This window comes from Coenobita brevimanus, chromosome 74 (genome assembly GCF_032717465.1).
Source record: "Coenobita brevimanus isolate Jiangsu-jjx chromosome 74, ASM3271746v2, whole genome shotgun sequence".
NCBI lineage: Eukaryota > Metazoa > Arthropoda > Malacostraca > Decapoda > Coenobitidae > Coenobita > Coenobita brevimanus.
Window position 1 is genome coordinate 34,015,342 of NC_137027.1, and position 25,313 is coordinate 34,040,654.

Sequence of the window (25,313 nt, forward strand, 5' to 3'; positions counted from 1 at the left end):
AAGCTTATGACAGAATAGATAGACAAGGTATGTGGAAGGTATTGAGAATATATGGAGTGGAGGGGAAATTGTTGAGTGCTGTGAAGAGTATGTACGAAGGAGCTAGGGCTACGGTGCGAGTGGATGGTGAGCTGAGTGAGTTCTTTGATCTCAGTGTGGGACTGAAACAGGGTTGTGTGATGTCTCCATGGCTGTTTAATATATATATATGGATGGGGTTGTAAAGGAGGTGCAAGGTAGGGCAGTGGATGTGGGGCTGGCTCTAATGAATGAGGGTGAGATTTGGAAGTTTCCGGTGTTGCTGTTTGCTGATGATACAGTATTGTTGAGTGAAGATGAATGGGAGTTGCAAGGTTTGGTGAATGAATTTGGGACAGCGTGTAGGAGGAGGAAGCTGAAAGTAATGGAGTTTGAGAGGAATGAAGTCACAGAATGCACGGGGAAGTTGGATGGCGAGGATATGGAGAATGTGAGTGCATTCAAGTACTTGGGTAGTGTGATGAGTAAGGGTGGAACCTTGGGGTATGAAGTGCGTGAAAGGGTACAGCAGGGAAGGAAAGCTGTTGGTTCATTGAAAGCAGTGATGAGAAATAGGGAGGTGAGTATGGAAGTTAAGAAGTCACTGCATGATAGTATTGTGATCCCTACTCTGACGTATGGAAGCGAGGCATGGACCTTGCAAGAGGGGAACAAGTCAAGAGTGAGGAGTGGAAATGAGCTACTTGAGAAGAGCATGTGGAGTGACATTGAGGGACAGGTTGACGAATGAAGAAGTGAAAGAACGTTGTGGGTGGATGTGGATGTGGTTGAGAAGATTAGGAGAAATACACTGAGGTGGTTTGGACATGTGGAGAGAATGGAGAATGAAAGACTGATTAAGAGGGTGTATGTAGGTGAGGTGGAGGGAGGGGGAGGGAGGGGTAGACCGAGGATGAAGCGGAGGGATGGAGTTGAGAGGTACATGAGGGAGGGGGGAGTGAGTTGGGGGGTGGGTAGTCAAATGGTGGGTGACAGCGACTTCGAGGCGTTTTGTCTACAGCCACCCTTTGCGGGATTAGGGCGTCGGACTATAGATAGATAGATTCTTTTAAAATTTAAGAATTCCTGATAAATTCGAAATGACAGTGTTCTTTTGTTGTTTTTATTTACAAAGTAATATGGAAACCCTCAGCCCTATTTGCGCTTCTGAGAGCACAGTAGACAGGATGGGAACGATTAAGTTTGCGTTATTGTCACAGCCACGCTCCTCAGCTTGTGTTGAGCGGGTGTTTTCACATGTTTACTTGGTCAAAGCAAAACAGACTCAAAAATAGAAGACTGGCAAACAGAATATTAGCCAAGCAAGCTGTTTCTCGTCAGGGGTGTGATTGCCGTTCATGGGTTCCATCAAAGGATTGGGGTAGGGAAGGAGATGAGATGGAGGGAGGCTGGAGTGATGAAGAACCTGGAGAGAGAGAGATCCTCTTTGTTATTTTTGCAAGTCCAGATAGCCGTACTTGAGAGAAGTACTTTTGTTGAAGTGCATTTTGTTATTACTGTTAAATCCTCCATATTGTCATGCAGCCGGTGCATCTGTATTGACAATAATAGTCATGTGGTGGTTGCTGACACGAAAGACAATTTAAATATAGCGGGCAAGTAGAAATTAATTCTGGTAAAAGTTTTAAGAAATAAAGCATACCCGAAGTTTTAATTTCACATTGGATGATTTATTCTAATTATTTAGGTAAGTGATAAATTATTTGAGGAATGATTAGAAAATTTATTTGCTTTCTGCCGATAACATTCGAGCACTTGGAAACGCATTGTATCAACAACTTTGTCCTTGGTCGTACTCATATCTTTTCTTAGCAGTTTTGCATTAACGACTTAGGTTTGATTCATTTGTACAAGATTTTATACTGTATGGTAAGTTTGTTTTCATTCTGAGTATTAGTGTATTTGTTGTCCGGGATACATTTCTTAATTTTAGGTAGAAACGTATGATCCTTGCATGGTCCTGTGATAACATTTGGCGCCTACTCTGATGATATACTATATTTTTTATGCTTCTCGTCTTTTTCTTGGTCGGGGCAAGGTAAACACATGCATTACATGAGGCAACAAAAGCACCTTACCAATTATTTTTTTTTTTTTCCCTGATGGTCTATTATAGTTTTCTGATCATTTGCTTGGTAAATAAACGTTCCGTGGGAAATCCATTTCCTCGTTGTTTTTAGCCATGTTCCTCTGTGTCAACTAGTGTGAGTCATCAGCAGAAGGGCCTAATAGCTATACCCATTAATTCTTGACCAAATGGGTGCAGCCTTTCCGTAATTTCTGTTGAAATGAGTCTTTCACGGGTAACTTGTTTTATTCCAGGATTACCACAGCTACTGGGCATTTTTATAAACTTACCTGTGAAAGCTGTAAGTGAGGATTTAGGATTCATAAATATACCACTGTCTGCCAGTAGCCAGCCATATTTAATGTTTCTAACTCGCATTTTTAAATTTGAAAGCTGGCTGTCAAATGAAAGTGAGGTTAGGTTGGATGAGGCTTGGTTTGGTTAGGTTAGGTTTGGTTAAATCATTAAGTTTCCCATTGATTTGATATGGAATACATTGACGCGTCCAGTCAGAGCGATGGTAAACAATGTAGCCAGTCGGAAGGACTTGGTAAACATTGCCATGGTTGACCTGGCCACTTCTTGAACTATCCTAAAATAGATATAGTTTGTCTTTTTCTAATCCTTTCTTGCCGTCACGGTTCAACAGAACTATCTTCATTGCATGTGTACCAAAATTACTTACAGTACCTTGAGATTGTGAGTTTGTTGGTTTTATTTTACTACACAATATGGAGCCCAGTAAAATAAGGGTTATACCGGTAGACAGGTAGACCATCAAAACATATTTTTCTCTTTTCATACAATACCATTCGCAAATGCATAATAACCGAGATATTAATATATACCTAAAATCCTACCTCTTTGACCGAGTGTCAGGTGTGTGTATTCGTATGTACATTTACACTGGAATTTCTGGGCAGGTGCTTCTTCCCCCCTCCTCCTCTTTTTTTTTTTTTTTTTTTTTTAAATAGAGGGGATGATTACATTAGCCAGTGAAATTGAACCATGCTGCCATGGAGGCTAATGTGATGGAATTCAAAATCAGTTTGAAAATGGCCGCTACTGAGGATGGGTGTGTGGCATTTGTGGACCCTGAAGACCCTACGATAAATACTCAGACGATTGAGTGTTTGTGGTGTGACGTAAAGGAGTGGTCCAAGCATCCAGGAATGAAATCATAGTACAGTAAACTCTGTAATATCCACATGCCCATTTCCTGACGTTTTGGGCCTGGGCCTTTGGAACCCAAAATTGGCCAAAAAATGAAAAAAAATTGAATTTTTCCCAACCCGTAATTTGAACTTGGCGTGTGGCGCCGAACAGCTGTGTTTATGCACTGGCCCCTTCACCCCTTCCTTCTTCCCCCCTCACCAGTTACCAGTTAACTAGCCTCGCGAGTAGATGCTCATCGCAGTGGATGCCACACATGATCTTTTTTATGAATAAACTGCAATACCTCACCACTAGACCACATGGGAATTTACATTGTTGTGCAGTGTTAAGAAATTAGAATTTAGAATGCAAAGGATTAAGTGTGGAGTGCAATTTTAATTTATGGGCACGAGTCATGGTACAGTGGTAACGTTCTCGCCTGCCAACTGGTGGACGGGAGTTCGTGCCTCGCTCAGGTTGCGAAAAGTTTCACTGACGAAGTGGGTGGTCACTGTCCCCCTTGAGCAAGGGGACGGGTGTGTGCGTGTGTGAAGGTCACAGCCTTGCCCTTAGATCGGACTATATGAGCTCTCAGCTCCCTTCCGGGAGGGTAAAATGCTGACGATCACGACCATCAAGTGATCCTGACCGACCCGGTGAGTACAGTTCCAACAGATCAGAAAGTATTAGCATTTGAGAATAAAATACTGAGAAGGATTCTTGGGGTAAAGTGGCCGGATAGAGTTACAAATGAAAGAGTAAGGGATATTATGAGAGTGGAACCAGTTGATGAATGTGAGACTGTCTCGCTGGAAGTGGCTGGGGCATATACAGTACTGTAAACTGAGAATTTGGACTCGGGGGCAAATTCGGATATTATTGCAGTAAAAAGTTATTTAAATTAATAATTAATTAATAAACATATTAGAAATCTGTTTGCACCCAGTTGTTTGTAATTCTTTACTGTACTTTTGTGTATAAAGATATTTAATATAACACGTGACACATACCAAATATATACTAAAAAGCAATCATATGTAAAAAGAATAAAATTCGTAACATTGGCAAACTTTCTTTGGCAGAAATGTTAATGAATAGATTCAGGAAAATCGCTGGTGCCCAGGTGTACTTTCATGCGTAGTGTGAAAGTGCAAAGTAAGTAATTGGCGTTATCTTCTCAATTAATCTCGTAACTGGGCATTTAATGAAATTTTTAAAATTTTAATGCAAATTGGAGTCAGTTCGGACATTGGGATGAATTCGGACGGGTAGTATGAATGAAAAAATAACACTTTTTACAATGTACAATTGTCTATAATTTGACAGATGTGGATCTTGTGTGTAACTGGGTTCATATGTGTCAGCTACAAGTATACTCTTGAGCTTTTATGATACTACCTGTTAAAGCAAGGTCACCCAATGACTTTTAACATTTAAGAAAACTGGTGGAGATCAAGGTCCTTATCATAGTGAAAAAGGCAAGCAAAAAATTGGTAAAGCGAAATAATCATGTTAAATATCGCCTTTAACTAATTTTCCATAAGTCTTCTAAAAACGAAATTATTAGTCAAGAAATGATTGTTAAGTACCGGTATATACAGTACTAAGGTTTGTAGCTAAATTTATATTATCTACATGTGTTCTAATATGTTTTATTTAAACCAAGGAAAAAAATAAAATTGCTGTCATGTTCTTATCTCATTATAGTCATTAGCTTATTTTGTCAGGGAGACTGGGAACCCAGGATAGTCATAAGCATTCATTTTCTGTTTATATACAGATTTATACAGTGTGTCCGAAGTCACCAAAGTCTGAGTACAAATTCGGACACCCATTACTATATTTGCTATAATTATATATGAAACATTTTAAATATTTTACTGCTATGATTCGATACCCTAGTGGACCAGCCCCACATACAATACTTAAGATCATGGACTGAATTAAAAACTAGATTACATGGCACAAAAAAACGAAAAAATCGTACGAATTCACCCCAGTTTACAGTATATAGAAAAGAAGGCAGTTTAATACAGGATGTGCCAGAGTGGACTGCTAAAGGAAGAAGAGGTAGAGGTAGGCTGAGGGAAACCTGGGTGAAGACAATGAAAAGAGAAGCAGGAGAGGAGTGTTGGTGGGACCTGAAGGAGATGGCAAGAGACAAATATTGGTGGAGAGAGTTCATCGAGGCCCTTCGCATCCTGTAGGGTGCCACAGGAAATGATTGATTGATTGTTGAAAATCACCATCATTATTGCAAAAATGGTTCTAACTTCTGGTTCATCGTTCTGTTGATTTATTGCATACCAAACTGATGTATACTGAGGCCTGGCTGTATTTGAATTGGCTCATACTACAGTAATATTAGTTCCCAGTACTATGAAGTTCAACAGTTGATGGGTTAGCTACATATTCAGTAGGGTACATGCTCAGCACTGATGTTATTGAGTACATTAATGAGTTATTAAATCATTCTAGCAGTGCCTGTATTGTACCAATTTCCATATTTACAGTTTGGAGGGGGGAGAGTTCATTGAATTAGAGAAAGCAAAGCCCATGTATAATCTGTCAGTCTCCTGTGCCACATGGAACATGAGAGTGCCTGCAATACGGTTGCTCAGTGGTGGTGTTACTATGTCCCTGTGTTGGCCTAAAAGCAATGCATTACCATACCAACCCCAACCTCATTAATTTGTATTATTTTTGTTACCATGAGTTTTTTCTCTTTTCAGTTCTGTATCATTCTTCTGTGAAATTTTGAGTAATTAATAGCGGATACTGGACGTCAACCTGGAAGTTATAATTTGTGTGGTTGATTGAAGTGACATCCAGGGTGGTAGTACAGTAGTCTGCACATCACTCCTTACAGTGGACTGATTTTTCAAAGGTAAGAACTCAAAACTTTAGTTGCTGTGGTATTCATGTATGTTATATAAATATAGTACTGGTATACTGTATACATAGACAGAGACATAAGTACAGTATAGTAAAACCTTGATTCACCACCCACATAAATATGGGGGAAAGGGGCCAACAGATAATCCAAAAGGTTGGCTAATAGTAAATAAAGTGTATAGGAATAAAATATACCTTTTTAAATGACCTGTCCCTAACCTACCTCATATAAGTTCCTCTCTTCATCTTTGTTCATTTGCCATTCATATTTCAGTAGCATTTGCTTTAAAACACTAACCACTCTGGTAAATAAATATGAACCAGCACAGAAACCTTGAATAATCATAGGAAGACTCAAAGAACATAATGGTATAATAACAAAACTTTTATTAATAAAGTACAACACACAAGCAGTATTGGTATCCAAAAACCTAACAAAGAATAAACTAGCATTTACCATACAGTACCATAATCCATTCATGAATGCGTGTACAGTAGAACCACTTTGTTGTAGTTGTATGTACAGAATTGGTTATCTAGATCACATTTGTCTACTGGCATGACAAGTGGATCATCAGTGTTGTCATCCGAAGCATCAGCTGAAGAGGAGGAGAGTTCAGGGTTAGCTGAGGTAGAAGGTCCAGGCTCACCTGATGATTGTGTTTTAAAGGGTTAGGGTAAAGTAAATATCAGTCTTCACCTGTTTAAATTTCTGATATTGCCTTTTTATAATCAACTCTCTTAACCCACCACGTTCCAGCTATTTTTAGCCCTGTGGGTCACTCCAGTGCCGGCCATTTTTTTACTTTTTTTTTTTTTTTTCTAAAATGATAGATTTTGATGTGGAAACAAGGATTTTTGCCGTTAAAATGCTCACCGAGGCTCGGAAATAAGTTTTATTGAGTCCTGCATACTCGTGTTCAGGTATAGCCGCTCTCTTACGCTCACAACGTACGCGAGAGAAAGCCATATTCTGTGTAAGGTATACTCAGGTATTTATGCTGGGAAGGTATAGCAATGTTCAGTGCACTTTTCTGATTACTTATTACTTCAGCATCTATCACAATTTGCATGTCTTTCTCACTGTTAATGCATTATCTTACACTTACTTGAAGATAGGTACAACCTGACTTCATTACGTACAATCCTGGCACTTACAAGAAGGTATTTACAACTTGACTCCACTATATAGTCCTTACACTTACGAGAAAATATTTACAACTTGCATGAAAATATTTATAAAATGCCTTCACTATGTACAGCACTGGGTGAGGCACACAGGCAGAGTGAGGCAGAGCAACCGTGAGGGGGGGAATGAGTGAGTGTATGGCCTTGACAGCCTGGGGTATGGTAGAGAAACATTTACCTTAAGTGCCTGCCAGTTTTTACCTACGAATCTTGAAATATGCGGTCACGGTAAAGTTTTTTACTATAAATCATCTAAAAAAAAAAAAAAATGGAACTGGCACGTGGCAGTTTAATGCACGTAAATGTTCGTAGTGCAGATGGAAGGCAGGATCATTGCTGTAATCAGTGTGTCTGATCATACGGTTGATCCAGCCAAGTATATCAGACAGCTTTTCACCTTTGTCACTTGCATCATCATCATTATCTTCATCTTTTAATTCATCATTGTTGCTGTAGCATTGACGATACCACCAAAGCCAACCATAACTAGCCTTGAAATTTGGCATACTCAGATGTTGGACAAGATGTCAGTTACTTGCTGGGTGTCACAACCACAAACGGGAACACCACTTAATCTTTGTTGTGAAAACCACCTGTAAACTGATTATTCTAATTCACTATCTTTTGGCAGTGTCATTGTTTTTCTGCTTGTGATGGCTTCTGTTCCCTTTTAGCTTATATCAAACTTAAAAGAAAAGGACTTTATCATATCCTGATTATACATTAGATCTTTCATTGTTGTAACACCCACATTGTACTCAGCCATGAGTCTTGCAACTGGTCTTCCTTTCTTCAGTTGTTTTAATATTTTCAACTTAATATTATGCTTCTTGTTGCCTTTAGTTGGTGGCATTGTCACCTTAGCAAACATGTGAAAGCACATACGCAGTCAGAAGGAGATGCTTGCTTTACAGTATCTCGATGAACACTAAAGCCTGATACATGCTGTATGGCCGGTTGCGCCCACTAGGATACAAGAAACTCGCTAGCACGCTGTTGCTGTGGCCATGCTTGTTCACTCGTCGGCCATTCCTGTCACTGAAGTGACTAACATCCATGTCTGGTCGAAACATCGTTGGCTTTTATTGCAGCCAGAGTGGAAACTGACTCAGCAGCATGTGACTGACCGTGTGCACAGACCCATAGAGATGCATGTAACAATATTTGACTGGAGTGTGACTGTCTTTGCAGTGTGTATTGAGCCTAAATTCACCGACATCACCTACTCACCATCACTGCAGGTCGGATTGATATGTTACAGATGAGATTTAACCAACAAAATACAGGGTGGGCCACAAGAGGTGGAACCCATTCACTTGACTAATTTATTAATGAGACATGGTACACTTAAAATGACTATATTACATGTTAATGTGACACCAATAACATTAAAAAAAAGTCAAGGGGTGAAGTCTCAGCCACAAGAGGTGATTTTATTTCAACACATGCTCCAAATGACAACCGTCTCGTCTCAGGTACTCCTGGATCCGGAGAGCAAAGTTGTTTATCATTCTGACGCACTCTTCCATCTTGGTGGCTTTAATCTTGGTGGCGATGGCCTGCTTCAAGTCAGCAGTGGATTGAGGATGATTCTTGTAGACATGGTCCTTCAAGAACCCCCACTGGAAAAAATCTGGGGGTTCAAAATCTGGTGAATGCTGGGCCCACTTGGGTTCCCGATGCCTGCTGATCAGTCGGTCAGGGAATCTCTCGTCCAGCCACTCCATTGTGATGTTTGCTGTATGTTTTGTTGCTCCATCCTCCTGGAACCATTGCTCATCCCTGTTTACACCACGGTGAGTTATAAGTCCCCTCCAGAACTTGTGAAGCACCACAATGTAGCATACTTCCGTGACCATGACTGCATTGTTGTCGTCGTCCTCAAACCAGAATGGCCCGATTATGCCGTGCTTTGATATGGCCACCCAGACTGTGCATCTGACTGAGTGCAAGGACTTCTGAAGCACTTCATCTGGAGAATATGTGCCTCAAAACACATTGTTCCTCCTATTGACATGGCCAGAAAGCAGAAAGTAGGCCTCGCCACTAAACCAAACATTGTTGAGACAGTCGAGGTCCTCTCTGATCTCATCGAACCACTTGCACATCACAACATGTTTGTGCATGTCAGCTGCTTTGAGTTGATGTTTGATCTGGATTCTGTATGGGTAAAGCTGAAGGTCCTTGAGCAAGATTCTTTGCAAAGTGGAACGGGAACTTCCCAGCTCTTGGCTGCGCCTTTGAGTGGACTTCTTTGGGCTCCTTCCAACTGAATCTCTAATGGCATTGACAAAATCTGGAGTTCTCGCAGTCACCTTCGTGCCATTAGCAGGTCTGACACTCTTGTTAAGGTTGTACTGTTCCCTTGGCTTTAAACTTGTTCACTCACTGAAAGAGCTTTTATGTGGATAGTTGTTGAATTTAAAATTCCTGCGGTATTTTGCTTGTACCATTTTGTACGATTTTGTCTCTAAATAGGTAGTGACACAGAACGTTTTTTGCTCGGTTATCCAAGACATTTCTCACTTGATTTCCAGTTGTTATGGTCTCCTTAGTGTGAATCTGAAACAGAACAACAAAATTATAAATTTTCACATTTATCAACTGATACGTGTGTTCCACCTTTTGTGGCCCACCCTGTACATCAGCCGATTTTCCTACTAACCTTCACTGCTGTTTAATATCGCTACATATCGGATGAGATTTAGCTGCCAAAATATATGTCAATTTTCTGCTCATTTTTTATTTTATTGACCATTTATTTATTTATTTTGGAGGGCCAGGATCAGCGGTTAATCCAGAAGATGGTTAATCGAGGGTTGTTTGATTTTGAGATTTTACTGTACATTTATATAGTGCGATTAATGGCATCATGTACAGTGTAAGGAATTGCAAGTGATTTTTTTTTTTTTCTCCACATTTCAGAGTCTGGATTATTTTAATTGTATTATGAGACCACTGATATTTCCTTTGTCATAGTTCACAGAACAGAAGATTGAAGGTGTAGGGTAAACACACCAGTGCAAATGCAGTTGCTCCAGTACGCACACTCTTAGAAGGAATTTCACAAACCCTTCTCCCTCCAGCTAGTAAACTTATAATAATGAATTTGTCAAAACAATCGGCAATCATTATGGAATGTTCCTGCATATATTGTATGTAACAATTCTTGGTAGTAATTATATCATGGTATGGAAGAGGTGAAAGAAACAATAAAATCCTTAGCCAGAAGATAAGGATAGTATGTTAGGTAGATTTTAAATACAGATAACTTCTGATACGTATACTCTGTTTCTTTGATGTTAAAGTGGTTAGAGAAGGACAGACCTTCTACATGTATGGCAAAAAACTATCTATCTATCTATTGCCAGACGCCTCAATCCCATTTGGGGTGGCCACAAACAAATTGCCTCCACGTCATCCTGTACCCCGCCATTTCACTGCCCTGCTCCCAACTCACACCCCCCTCTCTGATATACCTCTCCACCCCATCCCTCCATCTCATCCTCGGCCTTCCCCTCCCTCTTCTCCCCTCCACCTCACTCACATACACTCTTCGTCAGTCTTTCACCCTCCATCCTCTCCACATGGCCAAACCACCTCAGTGTGTTCCTCATAACACTTCCTATCACATCCACATCCACACCACAACGCTCCTTTATATCCTCATTCGTCAGCCTGTCTCTCCATGTGACTCCACAGGCTCCTCTCAAATAACTCATTTCCACTGCTCTCACTCTTGACTTGTGTCCTTCCAACAACGTCCAAGCTGCACTTCCATACGTTAGAGTTGGTATCACAATACTGTCATGTAGTAACTTTTTCACTTCCATGCTCACTTCCCTGTTTCTTATCACTGCTTTCAAAGAACCAGCAACCTTTCTTCCCTGCTATACCCTTTCAAGCACTTCACCCTCCAAACCTCCATCCTTACTCAACACACTCCCCAAGTACTTAAACGTACTCACATTTTCCAATTCCTCACCATCCAACCTCGCTGTACATTCACTGATTTCACCTCTCTCAAAGACCATCACTTTACTCTTCCCTACATTCGCCTTTAGATTCCGTTTCTTGCACACTCTCCCAAACTCATCCACCAAACCTTGCAGCTCCCCTTTGTCTTCACTCAACAACACAGTATCATCTGCAAACAACAGTACAGGGAGTTTCCAAACACTATCCTCTCTCACCAGGGCCACTCCAACGTCCACTACCCTACCTTGTACCTCTTTTATTACCCCATCCATGTACAGATTGAACAACCATGGAGACATGACACATCCCTGTTTCAGCCCAACCTCCAAAGAGAAAAATTCACTTAGTTCACCATCCACACGCACTGCAGCCTTCGCACCATCGTACATACTCTTCACAGCATTCAACAACTTTCCATCTACTCCATATATTCTTAATACTTTCCACAATCCATGTCTATCCACCCTGTTATATGCTTTCTCCAAATCCATGAAAGCCGCATACAACTTCTTTCCCTTCTCTAGAAACTTTTCCACTAAAGATCTAAGAATGAATATCTGATCTACACAACCTCTTCCCTTCCTAAGGCCTCCCTGTTCTTCTCCAACTAATTTCTCTGTTCTTTCTCTAACTGTCAATAAGTATCCTACCATACACTTTTCCTATTATACTAAGAAGACAAATGCCCCTATGATTACCACACACTTCTTTTTCCCCTTTTCCTTTGCACCGTACAAGGGAATAATTATACCTGACTTCCAATCCTCTGGGACTCTACCTTCCTCCCAGGCCAATCTGTACATCTTCCACATCCATTATACTACTATCTCTCCCCCATGCTTCACCATTTCACCACACACTCCATCAACTCCTGGGGCTTTCCCCATTTTGACTTTCTTCATTGCTTCCACAACTTCTACTGATTTCTTCCTGTCTTCTCACCTCCCTCCTTCTCCCAGCCATTCCCCAGTCACTTACGCTCGCATTACTTCCATCCTGTATGTTCAACAATTCCTTGAAGTGTTCTCTCCATCTGCTCACTTTTTCTCCCTTCTCCACTAGTAATCTACCATTTTTATCTTTCACTCCCCAGCTAACCTCACTTCCACCCTGTCTTACTCTCTTCACCTCTTTCCAGAACATCTTCTTACAGTCCCTCCACTTTACACTCAAATTTCTTCCAAATTCCTCATCCACTCTCTTCTTACTCTCTCTTACTAATCTTTTCACCTCTCACTTTCTACATATAACTCTCTCTTCCGCCTCTCAACTTCTTCCACGCCCCTATTTCTCATCCATTCATTGTATGCTTTCTTCTTTTGTGCCACAGCCTGTCTCACCTCTTCAGTCCACCACCCTGTTCCTTGCACCCCCCTCCGTCTTCTCTTCCTCCTACACACCACATCACATGCTGCACATATTTCTTCTGTAAATATGCTGCACACACCTTCCACGTCCCCCATCTGCTCCCATTCATATTTGCCCAATCGTTCCTCCACTTTTCTCTTATACTCTTCCTTTTTCTCATCCTCTTGTAACCTTTCCACTCTCCTTGCAACTACTCCTTCCTCTCTTCTTTCCCTCCTTCTATTCCTCCATCTTACTTGTATCCTAATTCTGGCCACCACCAAAGCAATTTGGACACTATTCCAAGCCTGGGGCTAGAGGGAAATAGTTTACAGTGCTCATAAAAAATTCATGCACTCCCCTCTGAAGCTGGTTGGATCGTTTCGTTTCGTTTCGTTTTGTTTTTTAAAGGCTCCAACATGCATGTGTCAACCTTGGTCACCTAATGGCGGCTGTTCATGCTGCACGATTTATTGCAGCCTCCCTGTTCAGTCCCTTAACCCTGAGGTCACACTTAATGACCTCGTCCCATGTCTTTCTCGGTCTACCCCTCGTAACCCCACCCCCAATATTAACACTTCTCACCTTCCTCACCCAATTATCATCCCCCATCCTCTCCACATGCCCAAACCATCTCAGTCTACCTCTCCTCATCACAACACCAATACACTCCAGTCCCATCCTACCTCTCAACTCTTCCATCATAAACCCAGCCCCCCCAGACCTTGCACTCACGGATGCGCTACACATCCACCTAATCATTGTCATTTCTGTATGTCTGAGCCTTTGAATATCCTCCTCCTTTACTGCCCAGGTCTGACTATCATACTGCATTACGTTCTTAACACATGCTGCATACAAAGACCCCTTAGCACGTAGGGAGAATCCTCTCAATGTCAGGGGAGGCAAGAGCTCCCTGAACTTCTTCCAACTACTTCTCACCCTAGCCACAGAGCTAGCTTCAGCCCCACCTCCAGCACACATGTCTCCCAAATAAGAAAACTCTTCCATGATTAAATAATAGAAAAAAATATTTAATGGAGTATTTACCAAAGATTAATATCTTGTTGGTGGCCCTTGTTCCTTTGACACACTGAGACAGTCAGGAACAGAATTGGCTAGGCATCCTGCGTTGCACTGGGTCCAAGTTGTTAAACATCTCCTTCATGGCCTCCATCAGGAGGGGTGCCAGTGATGTGTCATGTTGCCTTAGCTCTCTGTTGATGATGGCCCACAGGTTTTATACTAGGTTTAATTCTGGAGAACTACCAGACCAGTTCTCCAGTACTTCAACCTGACAGTCCCTGAGCCAAGGAGTGACGTTTCAGGCTGTGTGGCAAGGATCCACATGTCTTATTAAAATATCTGGCACCATTCAGAGCATTTGGGAAAGTAGTCACATAACAACTTCCTAGTACTGTATATTTATCTATCTATCTATATATATCATCCTTTGAGGTCCACTGCAGGACTGGCCTATCCCTACTGGAGCAGGGACGATATAGCCAAAGTATCTTTACCCTGTGACTTAGACTGTCTGGTAGAGACTGTATGTAGGGTGAGAAGTGCTTGTGTGTGTGATTGCAGTGTTGTAGTGGCTTTGGATATGTGCGTAGTCTGTGAACCAAGTGTAATTAGTCTGCCTTAAGCTGACTGGGTGCAGGTATACTAGTATGTGACACTGGTTCAACCACAGCACCCCTTATGTCTGCCAAAGCGGCCAGTGGCTCGGTGAACGCTTCCCAAAGTTTTTACAACTCTGGCGGAAGGCGAACCCGCGTCCATCAGTGTGCCAGATGCACACTCTACCACTGTACCACAGAGGCTCCATATATCATATATATATACAGTAAAACCTCTACAATTCATCATCCTTTAAGTTGGAAACCTCTACAACTTGGGAAGGCTCCAAAATATTCATTTAAAAAATCAAAATTCAAAAATTCCCCAAAATGCGCACGTGAGAGGAAGAGAGTCGGCAAAAATCCCCCCAACTTGGTAAAATGCCGAGTTGTACAGTAATGTTTAAGTGTTTAGTTCCCCAGTACTGTAAAGTATAAGTGATAAATACAGTAATGGCCTTTATAGTGTTAATTGTACTTTACATAGTGTACAGTGTCATGTACAGTATGGTAAAGATGTGCCCAAAAGTGATCTTGAGCCCCTAACACCTCCAAAAACTACCAAAGTCCTCCTCCATGCCTGGAATACATCTAACTGCATGGAATCATGGTAAGGCAGCTTTTACTGTTTATTGTAAAAACTTTCAATTTTTTTTCCATTTTTTTTCCTTTTTCTTTTTTTGTGTGTGTGTGTGCTGAGGGGGAACTTAAAGTTCATCCCTACAGCTCAGCAAATAGGCTAACTCGGCAAGGCTTGCACATGTATTATGCCAAGTTGTAGAGGTTTTACTGTATATATATATATATATATATATATATATATATATATAGTGTATATATCTCTCTCTATCTATCTATATATATATATATATCTATATATATATATATATCTATCTATATATCTATATATATATATATATATATATATATATATATATATATCTATATATATATATATTTATATATATTTATATATCTCTCTATATATATATGTACAGTATATATATATATATATATATATATATATATATATATATATATATATATATATATATATATATATATATATATATATATATATATATATATATATATATATTTATATATATGTACAGTATATATATATATATATATATCTATATATCTATATATATATGTACAGTATATATATATATATATATATATATATATATATATATATATATCTATATCTATCTATATATATATATATATATATATCTATATCTATATATATATATGTACAGTATATATATATATCTATATATCTATATATATATATATGTACAGTATCTACCTATATCTATATATATATATATATATATATATATATATATATATATATATATATGCCTCACCAGATTTGGTACATCAGACCACATGCAATATTCACTTGGCTTAAAGAGTTCTTTAAAGTTAGAATTTGGTAAATGGAGGTTTGGTTGTAAAGAAGGTTTACTGTCCTTGTGAAGTGCCAGCAAGTGCTAGAATAGTCTTATACAGCATTAAAATAGTTTTATGGTAATACAGTATTAACCTGCCCCATCCCGACAAATTTTTCGCCAATGACCTCCCCCAATCCGGGAAATTTCACCCCCCCCCACCCCTTTTTTTTTTTTTCTAAAACCGCCGCTTTTTATGAGAAACATCGAAAATTCATAGAGAAATTGCTCACCTGAGCTTAGACCATACCCTCATCTGGCACCATGTTCTATGGGGTCTGGCTCCAGAGAAAACATTTTCTATGGGAGGGGTAACTATTCCAAACCACTCAGAATAGGTAGATATTTATTTATTTGGTACGAATTTATATGTAGTACGAGAGTACATTGGTTTTCTATCTATCTATTGCCAGACGCCTTAATCCCTTATTAGGGGCGGCTACAAACAAATCGCCTCTGCGTCACCCTGTTCCCCACCATTTCACTGCCCTGCTCACAATTCACACCCCACTCTCTCATATACCTCTCCACTCCATCCCTCCATCTCAGCCTTGGCCTTCCCCTCTCTCTCTCTCCCCCTCCACCTCACTCATACACTCTTCTTGTCAGTCTCTCACTCTCCATCCTCTTCATTTGGCCAAACCACCTCAGTGTGTTTCTCCCAACATTTCCTATCACATCCACATCCATACCACAACGCTCCTTCACATCCTCATATGTCGGTCTGACTCTCCATGTGACTCCACAGGCTCCTCTCACACAGTAATATAGGCAATATAAGCGTTGTTTCACTCATCAAACACATCAACATACCCCACCTTTTTTGGCGCTATTACCTGCTGATCACTTCTCATCGATTGTTCTTCTAACGCCATGTAAACTTTGTCCTTCACACTGTCATTGATTGGGGAATCGTTCTCGCCTTGAATTTCGTACTGTGGCACGACTTGTCATTACTGGCCAGGTCACTGGTAACTGGTGAGTTGCCAAGACCGTGGCGTGTGTGTGTGTGGGGGGGGAGAGGTCACACGGGGTAAGGCATTGTCCCTGCCTGGCCTAGGGTAGAGGAAGGTGTCCCGTGTATAAGTACAAAAAATCACGCTTGAAATTTGAAAAAGGTGCAAATGATGGACCACACAATTGCAGCGCGTTTATAAATGTCAGTGGGAGTCACAGTGACAAAACATTCAGGTGCATATGTACATCAACGGCAAGGCTGTTGCTAACTTCCGATGGTTGCGGGCCATTTGGCTCCTGAGGTTTCATATTTTTGAGCCAAATAAATTTTTAGTAGCCAAACTGATGATGAGCTGAAATTTTTTACGAGCAATAAATATGCAGTATTTATATATTTACAGATTGTGATGGCTAGAATCATATAATGAGGTTTTAAACAATCACAATGGCAACAAGGAAAGACAGTTGATCACAACATGCTTTTTTGTTCATTTAAGTGAAATTTACATATTTTGTAGTTTACAGGGTTTTGAAGTGGATGTACTTTCTCCTCGCTAAAAGGCGGCTTGCATGTAAAATTTGTTTGCCGAAGGGAAAAAATACTCGCATTTGCGAGCTGTGGCTCGCCACGAAAAAGCCCTGAACGGGACGCTGTGGGTTAATACAGTACAGTCTCAGTCAGGACTTCTTCTCAGTGTTGTTGTCTGGAAATTGAGGATTACTGAATACTATGTTACAAAGTTTAATATCAAAGCATACTGTATTTCTAAGTGCACCTATATCATTTTGATTTTCAGAGACGATGAGTGGGAGAAGCACGGGTGTGACAGGTCTCACAGACAAAGGCATATTGGCTCTTTATAAGGAAGACATTAAAAATGCTGTTAATGTACAAGTAAGTGTTGGATGTGTAGAGGTGCAGTATATGTCTTACTATACTTTTAATGTTGGGGTAAGTACATTAAAAAAAAAAAGGAGATAGCTTATCCCTTTGAGTACCTCTGGTGATTTACAAGCAGTTAGGTGTCGTTTTTCCACCAAAATATGAAAGTGGCCCCCCCCCCTTTTTTTTTTTTATAGGTTATATGATGGTAGTTTTCATATCTGACGCTGAAATTGCTTACAATTTATGAATAATCTCAAAATTCATTAAAGAAAAAAAAAAATGCAGTTTCCAGAAATAATTAAAATTACATTTTGAACAGAGGTAGGGGAGAGGGTTGTATTAATACATTTTTGTAATCAGTGTGAATTGTATGTACTTTTCTTATTCAGTATCTGTATTCTTTGAAGTAAACTTGAACTTAGTATTGCACTCTGATTAAAATTATTGTTGAAATATCACCTGATTGTAACTTCAGTTTTAACATTTGCAGTAATATTAACACCCTCTCTTCCCTTGGAATCAATGGTCACCATTTTCAGCTTTGTACGAGATGCACTTATCCTATTACTGTGGCTCAAAGACATGTAGGCCGAGTTAAATTTGCTAGTGTGTGTGATGTGAGAGGTGAAAATAATGAAGGAAATAAAATCAGCTTAACTGGCCTGGGTTCTCACACATCCTATTTATTATTGTATATGGTGTTGGGCTGTTGTGTGCCATAAATACAAACCTTGACTTTAGATGACATATGCGAGAGCTTGTGAATTTTATCATCACTTGTAAAGCTACCATACACTTAACAACCAAATTATAATTACCGGTAATACAAGTGCTCGTGAGCCCTTTGGGCCCCCCGCACTTGCTCCTGCAGAGGGCTCTCACGTTTATATGCTGTTCTAGTGTAACTTTGTCATGTGGATTTTTTTGCAGCTAACCAATTGATTGTGTTATTTGCAGCTTTGGGAATGGAACCCAAGTTGTCTGAACGCAAGTCCGAAGTACACACACAGACACACGGCTACTGCTACAATTTATTTTAGTTCTACCTACCCATCTATCTGTCTATTGCCAGACGCCTCAATCCCGTTTGGGGTGGCCACAAACAAATCGCCTCCAAGTCGCCCTGTCCCCCGCCATTTCACTGCCCTTCTCCCAACTCACACCCCCCTCTCTCATATACCTCTCCACCCCATCCCTCCATCTCATCCTCGGCCTCCCCCTCCCTCTTCCCCCTCCACCTCACTCACATACACTCTCTTTGTCAGTCCTTCACCCTCCATCCTCTCCACATGGCCAAACCACCTCAGTGTGTTCCTCATAACGCTTTCTATCACATCAACACCACAATGCTCCTTTATATCCTCATTCGTCAGCCTGTCTCTCCTTGTGACTCCACAGGCTCCTCTTAAATAACTCATTTCCACTGCTCTCACTCTTGACTTGTGTCCTTCCAACAACGTCCAAGCTTCACTTCCATACGTTAGAGTTGGTATCACAATACTGTCATGTTGTAACTTTTTCACTTCCATGCTCACTTCCCTCTTTCTTATCACTGCTTTCAAAGAACCAGCAACCTTTCTTCCCTGCTGTACCCTTTCAAGCACTTCACCCTCCAAACCTCCATCCTTACTCATCACACCACCCAAGTACTTAAACGTACTCACATTTTCCAATTCCTCACCATCCAACCTCGCTGTACATTCACTGATTTCACCTCTCTCAAAGACCATCACTTTACTCTTCCCTACATTCACCTTTAGATTCCGTTTCTTACACACTCTCCCAAACTCATCCACCAAGCCTTGCAGCTCACCTTCATCTTCACTCAACAACACAGTATCATCTGCAAACAACAGTACAGGGAGTTTCCAAACACTATCCTCTCTCACCAGGGCCACTCCAACATCCACTACCCTACCTTGTACCTCTTTTATTACCCCATCCATGTACAGATTGAACAACCATGGAGACATGACACATCCCTGTTTCAACCCAACTTTCAAAGAGAAAAATTCACTTGGTTCACCATCCACACGCACTGCAGCCTTCGCACCATCGTACATACTCTTCACAGCATTCAACAACTTCCTTTGTACTCCATATATTCTTACACTTTCCACAGTCCTTGTCTATCCACCCTGTCATATGCTTTCTCCAAATCCATGAAAGCTGCATACAACTTCTTCCCCTTCTCTAGAAACTTTTCCACTAAAGATCTATGAATGAATATCTGATCTACACAACCTCTTCCCCTCCTAAAGCCTCCCTGTTCTTCTCCAACTAATTTCTCTGTTCTTTCTCTAACTCTGTCAATAATTATCCTACCATACACTTTTCCTATTATACTAAGAAGACAAATGCCCCTATGATTACCACACACTTCTTTTTCCCCTTTTTCCTTTGCACTGTACAAGGGAATAATTATACCTGACTTTCAATCCTCTGGGATTCTACCTTCCTCCCAGGCCAATCTGTACATCTTCCACATCCATTATACTACTATCTCTCCCCCATGCTTCAGCATTTCACCACACACTCCATCAATTCCTGGGGCTTTCCCCGATTTAACTTTCTTCATTGCTTCCACAACTTCTATCCTACTGATTTCTTCCTGTCTTCTCACCTCCCTCCTTCTCCCAGCCATTCCCCAGCCACTTATACTCGCATTACTTCCATCCTGTATGTTCAACAATTCCTTGAAGTGTTCTCTCCATCTGCTCACTTTTTCTCCCATCTCCACTAGTAATCTACCATTTTTATCTTTCACTTCCCTGCTAACTTCAACCTCTGGGGAAAAAATTCTACGGAAATCCTATGCTGGGCTCTGGGAGCAGAGTTTTTAGGTCAAAATGTGAACACTCATTAAATATAGTAAAAGTTTTTCAATCGTGATGGGACCAAGTTTTTTCACATCAGCAAATTTTTTGCGATTTTTGTGCCAATTTTGGTGGAATTTGAATGTGTAGTTTTGGCTGCCCCCCAAAAAACACACACACACACACACACACACACACACACACACACACACCGCACTCGCTGGTGCAGTGGTAACGTTCTCGCTTGCCAACTGGTGGACAGGAGTTTGCACCTCGCTCAGGTTGCGAAAAGTTTCACTGACGAAGTGGGTGGTTACTGTCCCCCTAGAGCAAGGGGACGGGTGTGTGGGTGTGTGAAGGTCACAGCCTTGCCCTTAGATCGGACTATATGAGCTCTCAGCTCTCTTCCGGGAGGGTAAAAGCTGACGATCACAACCATCAAGTGATCCTGACCGACCCGGTGAACTACACACACACACACAGAGCTAGTGCTATAGTATAGTGTATTAGAACAGAACGTTTACTGTAATTGTAAACTGCCATGGAATTTTGTTTATATCTGATGTTGGTAAAGATCCTTGATAAACATGATCATTTAGTCAAAGCACACAGAAGCAAGAACAAGCAGAAAGATGGAGCGCCAAGTTTAAACGTGTGTAGTATTGTATTATTGTGGTAGGTGGGGTTGCTCACCATCCACTCACTCGATGTAGTGCTGCTCTCGGGTGTCTGCCCTTTCCTCTCCATCCTTCTTTCCTTCCATTGTCTTCTGTCTTTATTTCCTTCATTCTTTCCTTGTCCTTCTGCCTACGGGTGACTTTACACTCCCTCTTCTGTCTTTCTTTCCTTCATTCTTTCCATTTCCTTCAGCCTGTGGGTGACTCTACACTGAGTGACAAGCCAAATGGTTTCCTGTACACCAGGAAACCATTTACTATGCTGGGTGGTAACCATATAACCAAATTTTGGCACCTGGTGGTTTAGTGGGTAATTATTGCACTCCAGTCAGATTGAGCTGGTGAAGGTTTATATCCAAGGGGTGGTTGTGGTTGATTGCCCATGTAATACCACTCAGGTATGAGTGAGGCTGGTCATTCTCATCTTAAATGTCGGGACCAACTGCGTAGCCCCGGGCTGCTACGCTCCTCATGGGGCAATGTAGGATTGGATGATGGATGGATGGATAGTATTGCATTATATTTTATTTATTTAATTATTTATATATTATTTATTTATTTATGTATTTGTCTTATTGTGCTGGTTGTTTAGGATGGCTGAATGTTTGAGTGCTGGTTAAGTGGAGTTCTACTGTAAAATTTGATAGCAGAAATAAACAAACTGATGTGCCATTGGATGGAAGTTACTAATATTGAACCATATAAGTCCAGGAGGAATGAACTTGTTTTACTTCATCTGCCATCTTTACTTAATACAGAATTGCTCACTTTTTTTTTTTCTTTCCAAAGATGGAAAGCATATTTACCATATACAGTAGTTTGCTAAGAGTAAGTAAAGGATGTACAAGTAAATGATGAATCGGATGTTTCCTAACAGGTGATATTTTTGGCGTGTGCAGAGTGCACTTGCTACCTTCGACTCTCTGACGGGAAGATTGTTTCACCTATCACGTTCCTTGTTACTGAACAGCACAACCCACAGCTTGTTGTGGGTGCCATTATATCCATTAAAGAGGTAAGAATTAGTGTTAATATATTAGGAATGTAACATATACAGTCCTGTGCCACTTAACATCCTACTGCATAATGTCTGTTCGCTGTAACGTCCAGGGACCCATAAGAATGTAATGGAAATAAAAAAGAACATCTCAGTTTGGGATTTCTATACTGTACTATATTTTAAAAGTAGTATACAGTACAGTGTATTCCATATACCTGTATATATAGTACAATGTAGCTACAGTATACAATGCATAAGTTATGGTGGTCGCTTAACGTCCAGATCACTTAACGTCCTATCTTTCAGAATGTATCGTGGATGCTAAGCGGCACATGGCTGTACATACATATGAGCCATTCAGATGTACCCTTTTCCTCATGTGTTGCTCATGCTGTCAAACTAAACTTGAGATGCATGGAAAAGTTTAGGGTATTTTACATTTTATATGCTAATCTCATCTTTATATCAAGTACAGTACAGTAAACCCTCGATATAACGAACCCCAGTATTGCGAACTTCAGATATCGTGTACAGCCAAATCGTGACCGAACTTCCCCCGGATGTTGTGAACAAAGGTGGCTTAATGCGAAATTGCTAAATGCAAAGTGTACTTTATGTGGGAAAAATATCATTTAGTCTGCGCTCATCCTTCAAGTCACCCTCTTGACTCCCAATTTCCTACTTTAAGTGCTGAAAATGAAATACAGTGTATTAGTCTGCGCTCATCCTCCATCCTTTTGACCCTCGATTTCCTTCTTTAAGTGTTGAAAATGAAACACTGTATTAGTAATACATTATACAGATACAGTACTGTATGGTTATACATCTACTCACCAGTGAAAACGCCAACTGCTTGGCAATTGAGAAAAAAAAAACACCCAAGGTCGCCAACCGCTCACAACAGTGATGATAATGGCGGTCTGGTGGTGGACGGGCTAGGCGTTTCACGCCTCACGTTACTTTATGTATAAGACAGTCGCTAAATGCGCGGGATTGGTACCTTTTCTAACCTGTCACTAAACACGAAAATTGCTAACTTGAAACATGCTAAATGCGAGGGATCACTGTACATGATTATTAACCCCTTAAACGCGGATCGTCGTGTTTGCGACGCTCAGCGAAAAGGACATAATGACGGATCGTCGCTTTTGCGATTCTAGTAAATTTTTAATAACCGCGGGCAAGCAGGCTCCAGCTGGTATTGTCTATCAGTACTGCCACCCTTTAGCTACTTTTAGCACACTTGACCTTTGTACTACTGACCTCGGTTGTTGCCAAGTATCATTTTTTTTTACCCACCCACGCACCGCTGCCCAGCCTTCCATCGTCGTGCGATATGGCAGCGCGCGGACAGCTCAGACGTGTCAATCTGCGCCTTCCTCTCGCAAGCACTTTATGCTAATTGGAAACGCTTGTTTCCCCAGTTGTCACACTAGCATTTTTTCCCACGGTTTGCCCCTGTTTAGCGTCAGTTTACCGCAATCTTTGAAGGTGACACCATGTCTCACTCAAGCTCTTCCGAGTCTGTGCCTTCCAGCCCTCCGAAAAAGGGCTTTGTGACCTCCACCCCGTCCAAACCCTTACTAGGAACTGCTAAGGGCCTTAGTGACTCAGCTATAGACATTGAATTGTTGAAAGTGTCAATGGATTATGGTAGTGACGTCGGAGTGTTATCGAGCCTTGCCGAGTCAGACACTCTATCGAGTGCTGAGTCTGAGGTGCCTGAAGTGACAATTCCTGTGCCCAGCACAACAGGCAAGGCTCCAGTGAAAAGGGGTCTAGTGTATGGAAAGGGGGCCAAGAGGAGATGAAGTGGTGACCCCGCTTCCCAGCCATTGTCGTCCTCAGACCGGCCATTGTCCCCTACACCAGGTCACGCCGCCGCCATACCGCCACGCACTCCCAGCCCCATTCTCTCGTCGTCATCTTCAGCTGTGCTTTCTCCATAGTCTTCTGGGTCTCCTTCACCACCTCAGAAGGGAAGTAAGCAGTCTGCTTTCCGTAGAGGTTTCCGTAGGCCCCGTGACCGTGCTGGTAGGAGTAGAAAAGTGTCGCCTAGTGTTAGAGTTAGTGGTAAGGTTACTTGCACTAGGCAACTCACCACTCAGGCCACTGCAAGTGACCTTGAACCTTCTCCTTATCTCCCCACCACCACCACCACCACCACCACCACCACCACCACACCGACACGACCTAGCACAGCCCCTGCCACACGGCCTGCCTCACCGACTGCCACACGGCCTGCCTCACCACCCGCCGCCCCCACCACCTCCCAGCCTAGGCAGGGCACTCTGGATGCCTTCATGTGGTCTGAGGGCTCAGATTTTGTGCCAGAAGATCTGCCCTTTGATGCCAGTGGGTGTGGGATACAGGCTGACTTCCCTGTCCCAGAGGATGGTGAATGTCTGGACTACCTGTTGGCCTTCCTGGATAATGAAGTCATGGAGCAGATTTGTACCGAGACGAACAGGTACGAAGGGCAATCTGCTGCAGTTCATGAAGGTGAAGGTGAAGCTGCAACGCCATCCACGTTGCGGATGGCAGCATGGGTTCCTGTTACGATCAGGGAACTATTTGTATTCATCGGCTTGATGCTTCTCATGCCACATAACTGGAAGCACAAGCTCGAGGAATACTGGAGTGCTGACGATCTTTGCCCCACACCCATCTTCAACAAGTACATGAGTCGTGATCGTTTCAGGCAACTCATGACTTACCTTCACTTTGCCAACAACGATGAGCCTTCCCAAACTGACCCACTATGGAAAGTGAGGGGAATCCTGAACCTGATCAAGGACAAGTTTATGACGTTCCTTCGGCCCTTCAAGAAAGTTGTGATTGACGAGTCCTTGGTTTTGTTCAGGGGCCGTCTTCGGTTCGTGCAGTATATTCCTAGCAAACGCCACTGCTTTGGAATAAAGTTTTTCGTGCTGTGCGACTGCAAGACGGGGTTCATCCTAGACTTCGTTATCTACACCGCCAGCAATGTGGACTTGGACAAGACTGACCCCCTTGGATTCTCTGGTTCTGTGGTGAAAGTGCTTTTGGAAAAGTACTTTGGTGGGAATCATGTCCTGTATACGGACAATTATTATACAGCTCCCAAACTTGCCAAGTACCTTTCAGAACACAGCGTCGGATCCTGTGGCACTGTCCGGAGCAATAGGGCACACTACCCTGCCTTCCCCGAGGCTGAAGGATCAAAGCGGGGAGACGTGCACCTGA

The 25,313-nt window shown here is 41.6% G+C and overlaps 1 protein-coding gene across 1 annotated transcript in view; it reads left to right on the forward strand.

Moving 5' to 3' along the window:
• The first annotated feature begins 6,083 nt into the window (after positions 1 to 6,083).
• Positions 6,084 to 25,313, forward strand: part of LOC145407821 (uncharacterized) — a 262,418-nt gene continuing 243,188 nt past the window's right edge. Inside the window, exons 1-3 of the mRNA XM_080278678.1 lie at positions 6,084 to 6,149; positions 17,507 to 17,604; positions 21,966 to 22,103. Coding sequence (XP_080134804.1) covers positions 17,512 to 17,604; positions 21,966 to 22,103 — 231 coding nt within the window. The 5' untranslated portion in view covers positions 6,084 to 6,149; positions 17,507 to 17,511. The remainder of the gene's footprint in view (positions 6,150 to 17,506; positions 17,605 to 21,965; positions 22,104 to 25,313) is intronic.